Consider the following 10460-nt stretch of genomic DNA (forward strand, 5'->3'; position numbering starts at 1 on the left):
TACATGACCGGTCAGATTATTCCATAACAGTTAATTATGACTTATTTGACTTTTGCTTTAATTAGTTATTCAAGTCAATTATTGCTTAATTTATTGACAATTTTGAAATATCAATCCTGGAAACCCACTTACTGAGCGTGGACTCTTCAGGTGCACCCACCGCCAGCGCAATCGAATATTTGCAGCCAGCACAGGCACTTGCTTTAATCTGTTTTTAGTCACGGTTGAAGTCAGTTGTCAAGTCCTCCTTTGTTAGAGATGGTGCCCCATCGAAGCCACACTTCCACTAGTTTTCTTGGGGCTCCCGACCCGACGCGAGTTATGAATAATAAAGTGGCATTTTTAATTTTGTCCAATTAACCATGTCTGTAATTGGTGGCATTCAGCGCCAGCGCCGGCACCAAGCTTGATTGGCCTACTGAGCTAGTACCCAATGATGGGACACTGAGACTTGATGAAGAGATGGCAGCTTGAGCGAAATCTGGAAGAGATTGCACCTGGAGTTAGAAAAGCGCCCTCAAGATTCAAAGCTGGAGATTCCATCTCGGTAAAGAATATGTTGCCCTGATAGTACCGATAAACATCACGAAGAGTACCAATATCAATTTGCCTAATTTCGCCCCCCTACTTCGCTTTTTCATATTGGCAACCATGCTGCAGAAAGAAGGCTCACGCCTCACAAATTAACAGAGCTTGCCCCTTCTTCCAGAAGATTCTTCAATTCTAACAGATTTGAATATCTTGAATAAAATAACTAGGAAAATAAAAGACAGTTTCGAATTGGGCAATTGATCTATCGTCATATAAGTTTACTTCAATAAATGCTTGAATTTTGAGTTTGCAAACATGATCATGGTTGTTTTCTGAATTCCGCATAGAACCGTGCAACTAGAAAATGAAGACACCTCAAGGTTGAATCCTGTAGCTCATACCCCATTAGGAGGACTTCCCATCACAGGCTTCTGCCGCTCACGCCTACGCATGCAGTAACATCGGGGATGAAGCAAAATTCAAAATTCACCTGCAAGGAGATAGTCGTCACAGCTCACCTTTCCTACAAAATATCCATTTTTCAATCGATAGATGAACATTTAATTAGCGGAAAAACCGAAGTTATGCCTCATTAGAGGTTCGCATTAGCTGAGGATCAATTAAAACTGGAGGGAAAATTTATGACGCATATACTTGATTTGATATTAAGAGGGGAAGACTTCGTATAAAGCTCAGAGAGAGAGAATCGATTTTATTGCGCGATTTCATGTCAATAGCCTTGATAACTATGGGAAATATTAATAAGGTGAAGCCTGAAGTAGATTGATTGTAGGTGTGTTAGGGCGATGTATGATACGTACCTATGTAAGTACCTTATGCATCTGCTGTTTAAATGCCCAAGAGCGCATAAGTGCTAAAGCATGACTCGAAATTCTGAGATTTCATAACTAATAGACCGGCGTAAGGAACTTGACGGATTTCACCAGGACCGGACTCCAGGGCCATTTTAGATCTTTTTCCTGTCAGGCGTCGTTCCTATTCAAGGCAAGGAGGTGCGGGCCTGCATAGGTGAAAAATGGCTAGGTTTTTCTTTTGAATGAGTTTTGATGAGTAAAACCATTAAATATCTTTCGGCATGTTTACATATATTTCAAATCAACTAAGTATGTATATAAAAGTGAAAAAGTTATATTTTGAAAGACGTAGGTTGAGATGTGTGTATGGCCTCGTGGGTCACAGTCGCACAAAAATCTTACAACACATGTTTGGCGAACCAAAACAAAGAACTGAACCTTTCCATACATCACAAAAATATAATTATATATTGATATATATATGTCTCCAATATATGTATAGATAAAACATTGACATTTATTATATCTCAAATTATATAGAAGCTATATTCAAAACCAAATATTTCAGGTTTAAGCAACTGATGCGGGCTATTATTATCACACGCCCAAATGGTCATTGTTGGTCCAAGTCAGGTAAATGCAACCGGCAAGAACTTCAAAACCCCTCAAAGAAATCCGACAAGGAAGGCTGCCCCGATGAGTAGCAGAGCAGTTATGATCGTTTGTGAGGGGCCTTGAGGATAGTCACGGGTTGCGAAGCAGAAGATCACCTATCAGCAAGCAATCGTCGTTTTATCGAATGAGAGAGTTTTGTTACAAGAGAATCACTTGCGCTATTTGGAGAGAACGTGAAGCAGGAAAACAAATCTGGTTCGTTATGATACAGTATCTATATTATGGGTCTATGGGTAAGACGAAATCAAGTAAATATGGCAATTGACAAAATGCACCTATATATAGCATGATGACAAAAATCAATAAACAGTAACACACTACTATTTTAACTTAGAAATATAGAATAAAAACCTAGCCATGGCCCTAGAGAAAACAACGACTATACTGACTAGGGTCGTAAAATCTACCAAACAAATCTGTCAAAACGCATTAGAGATCAATGAAAACAGGAGTGTATGTAAGAGGTCCGGAGGCGTTTGCCAAAGTCCCTTTACACGCATATTCGCCGCTGGGGCTTGATCACAGAGGTGCTTTGAAGAGCTAATTCTAGCGACGGCTTCCTATAGCACCGGAAGCCACGTTAAAAAACTATAAACTAAACCTTAAAAATACATATCATTGCTTTATTTTCAAAAATATTCGGATTTGCATAATATATACTTAATCTTACATCTTACCTAGAAAAAGTAAAAAAAGTGGAAAGCTATGTTACAATCAAGGTCGAGGTCAAGCCACTGACTAAATACGCCCGAATCTTGGCTTGACCGCTTCACATATTTACACGTTACGCAGGACAATTTAAAACGTCTCATCTCACCCCCGCGGAAGGAAACCTCGATAACAGACGTATATGGCAAATATTGCTATAAAAATACATTTAAAATTGACCGAATTTTAATTTAATGAACACCATCGGCGGATAATTTTAAATTGTCCTGCAGAGGTGCGAGCTGTTAGAATTCAGCTCCCTGGCCGCACCACTAATCTAACTACGGAGATCATTTGAAAACTCTTTCAGTGGCAGCAAAGACTTTGCTGCGCAATTTATACAAAAATTGACAGTCAGACTCATTTGTAGCAAAGAAATAAGTGTTAAAAGCTAAAAGTTAGGTGAAATAGACTGCATGGCGAGCGCTAAAAATTTCAATTTCGGCAATGTCAATCGATCGAGCTGCAGCCTATTTTACCCAGCCACTTTGTGTTGATTAAATGGGCCTTTTTGGCACTGTAACTCTTTACCTTGGCTTTGCTGAATCCAACTTTTGACAAAATTCCTGCGGGTTATTTACAAGAAATTTACAACACCTCCACAAAATGAGAATCACAAAATACGTCTACGTCTCTTACAACCTGCTTAAAATTCCGAAACGGGCCAGTTTAATCAGCTTTTGCTCTAAACAACACACGTACATAATCTAGATAAACAGAGCTATATTTACTAATAATTCTCATTTCGCGAGACTGAGCGAAAACAAATCAGTTACCTACGAATACAAAAAAAAAAATTCCTGAGTGCAGACCTGCCCTATTTAGTTACGGTCTAACTGAATGAGATCAGAAACTTTGATATATTTTTCTTTCTTTGGAAAAACGCAAACACAGATTTAGCTTGGGACAGTTTATATATCTTTTCGAACCAATTGGTGAGAGATTTTGCTGGGCGCACTTTACCCAAGAAACGGTAGTTGTCTGGTAACTCTTTAACGCCTACATGCGGTGATTTGAATTCTGAACTCGGCAAGATGAGAATACAAACTGTCCAAATCCACAAATGACCTGCGCATAAAATAAACCCTTAAAACATAATCCAAGAAATATAGAATATGAATTTTACATAATATATAACAACGGTGCGGCTAGGCACCACCACACCTAATCACATGATTTTCTTATTTGCTTGGAAAATATTTATTTAATATAAATCCCTAAAGTTAATCCTAACACTGAGTATATTTATATATAGAATACTATATAAACGGAACTAAGAACATACCGAAAGTATAATATGAAAAACAACATAAAGCAAAAACATAATCTTTAAGAATGCAAAAACTCTTATCTATAATTCAATCACGTTTGCTTTGGATGAATTTGTGCATGTGGGCTCAGAAGATGTGGATGGGTTTACCGACCTCGAAATATGTGCCAACCTACGAAGCAAATCATGGCAGTCATTAGTGAACATGAGGACATGGATGCAGGCATAAGTTTCGAGAATATGCCATCTGTTTCCATCGAGTCGATCTCTTCAACGTCCACACAGTCCAGCTGAAAGTAAAAGAAAACCATGTTAGTCGAGAGTTTTGATGAAACGAAAAAAAATTGCGAGGAGAGGGGGGCGGTCAGTTTGTGTTAGTTCAATCAAGGACGCTCCAGCACTAATCAATGCCTGATCATCGGGAATTGCGGTATGGTGCTCTAACGTTCTTAAAGAAATGCGAAACTTTGCCACCCAGTATATCAGAAACGGTGCCTTTCTTTAGCATGGGGCTATTAGCATTTGTTAATTATTTTGCAGAGTACTATCGCCTCCTGAAATATCTTCATAATACGTTACACCCTGCGTATAACCAATTTGAATCCGTCTCATAATTCGATGATTCAGTGTTGAAAAAATACCTCGTTTTGCCCATGTGTGCAAACAAACAAATGTGTAGAATGAAGGGCCTGGTGGGAACACATTTCAACCATTCAATTTAACTGTGTGATGTATTAAGCGAAGCCTGAATTTTATTTCAAACGCAACTAACTACTCAGTAGGTACTCATCGTTACCTAGAAGGACTACCTGCTGGGCCAAAGATCTCTTTGGCGCGTTAAAAATCAAAAGGTGGCGCTCGAGGAACCCCCAGTACCATTGAGAAGGCGCTAACAACATTTCTACCCTACACGTGGATTGCGGTAATCGGGAAATAGTCCCTCATTGTCCAGTATGAACATTTCTGTTTCATGCAGAGCTCCAGTGATTTAGTAGAAATTTAGAACTTATACTTAATTTATCCCTCTACGTTTTACGGCAAGTTTAAGCGGATTTATGTACTTTCAGTCTTGTAACGCTCGTTCTATTTTACCCTCAATATGCGAGATTTCCTATTTTACGGTTTATTCGTAAGAACTCTGTGAAATGACGTTGTTAAACAAGGTTTCTGTCGGATTTGATAAAATGGGAGAAATACCTTCCCTCTGAAAGGCCCCGGTAAGATGTTTAGCTTGCGAATTTTCTGTAGAAATTCTATGGGATATCGTTATCAAACAACGTTTCTGTCGGGTTGGATAAAATGAGACATTTTGTATCGTATTGCATGCGATTTCATATGGAAATTTTCCCTCTATGGATGCGAATACCCGTCAATATACAAATTTTGCTCCCACTTTCTGGACGACCTGTCAAGAAAATTGTTGGTTTCATGATCAAACATGTGTCGTTTCTTGATCGTACCTATTTATGCCTAACACCACTTTTCACGAGATTGACAAAGGAGGAATCTCTCCGATATTAGTACGAGCGAAATAGGTCTTACTGCAGGCACTTTCAACACGTCCAATTCGATTTCGATTCATTTCCATTAATTTCCATGTTTTTCCTTTTTCCGCAGGAATTTTAATGGTCAGCTGTTCGAGAGAATCTTCCTATGAATTCTGATAATTTACACGTGATTATTTTGGTTGTAGCTGTGACGTACGTTCACAGCTGCAAATCGCGTGCCAAATGGCCGAATGTTGGAACGAACCACAGGGACCAAACCAGAACCTCACATTAAATGAACTAAAACTGAGATCAATCAATATAAAATTAACTGTTTAACGTTAGGTGCAGAGAGTTTATGGATTTCCCACTGAGAATGTTGGCAGTAATCCAGCTTTATTTTTGCAAACCTGGCTAAGACGGGAGACTTATTGCTTACTTCTATTTCTGAGTTAGAAAACAAGTAATACTTGAAATAATTTATTCATTCAGGCATGCATAATTGGGTGTAAATCTGTAAACGAACGATTATTTCGCTCGACTCTACTTTTCCAGAAAAACTGGAGCTATTTCCTCAAACACTTATTAGCGCTTATAATTCTATTGTTAGTTTAATGTGGTGTGTGAACCAAAAGGGGAATCACATGCGATCATTTTTTCGTCCATAGTCAATCATTCTAGCAACAATACTCAATAAGGTACGTCAAGAAGTAGATAGATTAGTTCAGGTTCTGGAAGTCTGAAAGTCAAGAAGTGTTAGATCAGGTTATAATTATCAGTTCAGGTTATAGAAAGCAATTCTAAGAATTTTCAATATTGTTAATTGAAGAAGAACGGATATATTAAGGCAGATTTAAACAATAATTTGTCGACGCATATCCGAACCATCGAATATGTCATATGTGTACCATAAATCATACTCCCTAATGCCTGAACCATAAGCATTGGTTCGCCAAGTTGTACGATTATTATATCAGATGTTTTCATGCGATAGTCCTATAAATGAATTATGCAACGTTGAATTTGTAATTGTTCGTTAATTGACTTTTTCCAATGTGATATTTGAAATGCATATCATTGATCTTATTGAATATTAAAATTTGATTTCCAAGTCTCTCCTGGTCCGAGCTCATAAATACAATAGAACAATAGGAAAAGAAACTCGGTCAAGAAAAGATGAACATAACAATGTAAACAGATTCTAGATAAATTGGAGTAAAAAGTCTATTCACATTGAACTTCACATTTAGCACACAATGTTGGAAATTGGAACCGTCATTAACACGAACTAATAAGACATTAAGTTGCCTCACATGCTGCATCTTTCATTCAGTATATGTTTGAAGAAGCATTTCTGAACCACTAGACTAAAAGTGTGTTTGTATAAATTTAATTTTCTTTATTTGTTTTGTTTCCTCTTTTACCGTAACATTTTCGCAAGTTGCAGTTTAACGTGGGTTCCGAATCGAGGGAGAGGAGATTACACCATCAACCCCACCAAGGGAGGACAGTACGCCCCGATTGGCCACCACCCCATCTTTCATGCCGCCGGTGCGACCTCGGAGGCCTTAGCGGAAGCAGCTTTCATGCTTTGGGTCTGATGAGGGAAAGGAATTTTTTTCACTATTGTAAGTGGTTTTCAGGTGAAGATTCACTTTCACGCATGCAGCCTGGTGTCCAACTCGCCAAAAAATATCCGAAGGACTTTTTTCAAGGCCTGGCAGAAATTTAAAAGCAAATCTCGCCCGATCGTTGGTTTTAACACGATAGTCGGGGGGTTTTAAACCAGCTGAACTGAGGTCGGGTACATTTTTTACGTCGGATTAATTTATCGCGGAATAAAATCTAAAACGGTTTCAAAAAAATATATATTTGCCAAACTGTATCACCAATATATTTCAAATAGTAATTGCCGGGACGAACAACATTTCAGTCACAAAGATCAGGGATTTCCGCACTGATAAGCCGCGAATTTTGAACAATCAGATTATTTGCCTAAATTCACCTAAACATGCCATAATTTACTTAAATAAAAACATATAACAGTGGGTTAAATTTAGTCTGCTGATAACCTTATTTGTCTACAGTGATTACTCTCCTAGGGCGGAAAATTCGCCATATTTTCCAGCTCTCAAGAGTAAACGACCTTTGGAATAAGTCACGCCAGATAAAATCGTGAATAATTTCACGATTAACATTAAAAGATTAAATACTTCTTATTTTACTGCGTCGTTTAATTTATGTGAAAAGACAATAGCTATATGCAGTTTTGACCTTGGCCACCGTTTTACAGATAATTGTAAATGTAATTATATTTACTCCTATTCCATTGTTTACATGTACGTTAACAGTTTTCTTTGTTTAGCAAATGTGATGTTATCTAATAATTTGTTATTAGTTTCGCGTAATGTGAAACAGCTTGGGATAAAAACGTTTAAAGTTGGAAAGATTAAAAGCTAAATTGGTTAGTCGGGATTAACATCATGGTCAGCATCACGGTTAACATCATGACATTTTATTATTCAATGTTAGTGGTTCACACATAAGTAATCTAACCTATTTTATTCACAAAAAAAAAAATGAACGATGAGGCGCCTTAACTCCGACGGTACCTACTAGTAAGCGCATCGTACAAGTCTTATCTCGTGCGATTGTCCCGTTAGAGAAACACGTTCAAACAAGTATTATCGAACTTTCGCTGATTAGCGAACGAGCGTTCGTTGCCTCTAAGACTCAAAACAACATTTCCTAGGAAGTCAACGAGAAGAAAAACTAGCACAATATTTAACAAGTACCCACCGTAACATATTAAAAAGGACTGACTGACCTTATTCCAATCTTGAGCAACAGCTTGTTTTACAATGGCAGTGATGGAGATCTTTGTTTCTTCGGGGCTCGAGGATTCGGAAGTGGTTCTTCGTCGAGGAGATCGCAGCAATGTGTCAGTTAAAGGTGACGGAGAACCTGAAGCTCCATTATCAGTCAACCATGATAAGTTCATCAACAGATCAGGAAGGGCATTTTGAGCGGTCCGAGCAGAGGGTTCTAGAGTTAACGATTCGTCGTTTCTTGTTCTGGTGGTGGAGGATGACGAGTGGCCGAGGCCGAGAAAGTGGCGAGCTGAAATGTTGTAAAATACTGTTTTCTCACATGGGTATTGGGAAGCTTCGCAAAAAGCACCAAAGATTATGAAAAGCGTAATTTTCGCAAAAATTACGTCAAAATTCAGAGTCGATTCGAGGACTACTATCGGTCGTCGTGCGAGGTTATCGCCTGATTTGCATGATCATTTGTGAAGGTTTGTTTATTAGAAAAGATTTGGGAACATGTGTTGTTTGATGATAAGGAAAATTGGACAAAGTTGCTGAGCTCTACTGGTTGGTGGTTAAGGATGATGTCATGCTCAGAGTTGCAGACGGCACAAAATGGGAAACGGCGAGGTTTTCCAGATTTTGTGCTTAAATGAAAACGTGTGTTGAATAAAAATAGTGATGGATGTAAAACACATTTTTCGGGTTTACAATTTGCCAGTAAGTGCGTGCTGAGTAAAAAGTGATAATAAAAATAAATTATATTATTGGCCTTGGAAAGACGGGATAGGTCCGCTCGGAGTGAAATGCTAAGTGTGGCGGTTAATTCTGGCCGCGCTTCGTGTCAATGAATTCCTGGCCTTGAAACCCGTGCAAATCTTACTGCATTGCCGGATGGATGACATCGGGAGGTTTTATTCGGTTTTGCATATTTTTGGAACAGAGAGGAGCAACAAGTTTTCGCGGGAAACTACTTCTAAACAACTTATCAGGCCAATTTACCTCGAGAAAAGTGTAAAAGTAGAGAGGAGTTTGATGAAGACGATGGTTGTTGTTGTTGCTGTTGCTGCTGTTGCGACAATTGTTGACTTCTGCAAACGGCCACCTGAAGTCTGCTGAGAAGTGTTTGAAGCTGTATAACGAGGACTTCCACTTCGTTTTGATCTTCAGGTAAGTGAAACGGCACTGCCATTATGGCCAAATAAATCACAGAAAATTTCCGAATAGTGAACACAAAACACGTCCGAACACGCGGATGATTTCTAAGCGCAAGAAGGCGAGACGTCCGCACTGAACGAAGCTTAAACGAACTTTGACGTAGTCGACTGCACCGCACGATACCAAAGCCACCGTTTGAGTATTGTGACGTGATTCTCACCTAACTTCACCCCGCGCTTCCAAGCTAGCTCCGCAAGCGATAATGAACCCAATGTAACGTGGATATAGGGGAAAGCGTGTTTTTGGGGCTACGGCCAATAGGCTGCGCGAATGGGCGGGCCCTCCAAAAACTCAGGGAAATATTGGCCAAATATATTTAGAAACATTAAGCCTTTGTTAGTTTACAGCTAAGTTGATGTTGCACTTACTGGCTCTAAGTGACCTCAAGAATAGGGGATTTGTGATTTTGTTACAGCTGCGCTTCAAGTCCCTTTTAAGTTTTCACACTTCGGAAAAATTCGTCGCTGAGGCCAAGTCAAAAAGTTTGCTCTTTGTTTAATGTGTATTGTATGTTTGACTCACGAGTAAACTGAGAATATAAATTTTAGAAGTGAATTAAATGAGTTTAAATGCTATAAGGAAGAGTCAACAGAACATCATCGAGAAGTTGAAATATGAGTCAATCCAACGGTTTCTCGACCCATTTCCCCTACCAGCGAAGTTATTTTTGTTTTGTCATCAGGTTATTCCTTCGGTAAACAAATCGCTCTCTCCATATGAAAGTAGATGATATTTTATTATTTTCTTCGAGGTAAATCCCTACTTAATTCCTACCCAAATACCCACCATCAAACCAAATCCAAATACCAATTGAAAAAACCCAAAAAAAATCTAATGGGCTTAGATCGGGACTGTGTGATGGCCACAAATGTTTACCACCTCGACCAAGTTCACTTTTAAACAAACAACTTCGCTTGGGAGAGACGCCTGATGTTGGCCCCTAGGT

The 10460-nt window shown here is 38.8% G+C and overlaps 1 protein-coding gene across 1 annotated transcript; it reads right to left on the bottom strand.

Moving 5' to 3' along the window:
• Positions 1-1616: 1616 nt before the first annotated feature.
• Positions 1617-9887, bottom strand: LOC136410588 (uncharacterized). The gene is made up of 3 exons (XM_066392802.1): positions 9299-9887; positions 8314-8606; positions 1617-4289 (listed from the first exon to the last, which is right to left on the bottom strand). Exons 1-3 carry the CDS (start codon positions 9486-9488, stop codon positions 4146-4148), a joined length of 627 nt encoding a protein of 208 aa, XP_066248899.1. The 5' UTR covers positions 9489-9887; the 3' UTR covers positions 1617-4145.
• Positions 9888-10460: the final 573 nt, after the last annotated feature.

Source organism: Euwallacea similis, chromosome 8 (genome assembly GCF_039881205.1).
Source record: "Euwallacea similis isolate ESF13 chromosome 8, ESF131.1, whole genome shotgun sequence".
NCBI lineage: Eukaryota > Metazoa > Arthropoda > Insecta > Coleoptera > Curculionidae > Euwallacea > Euwallacea similis.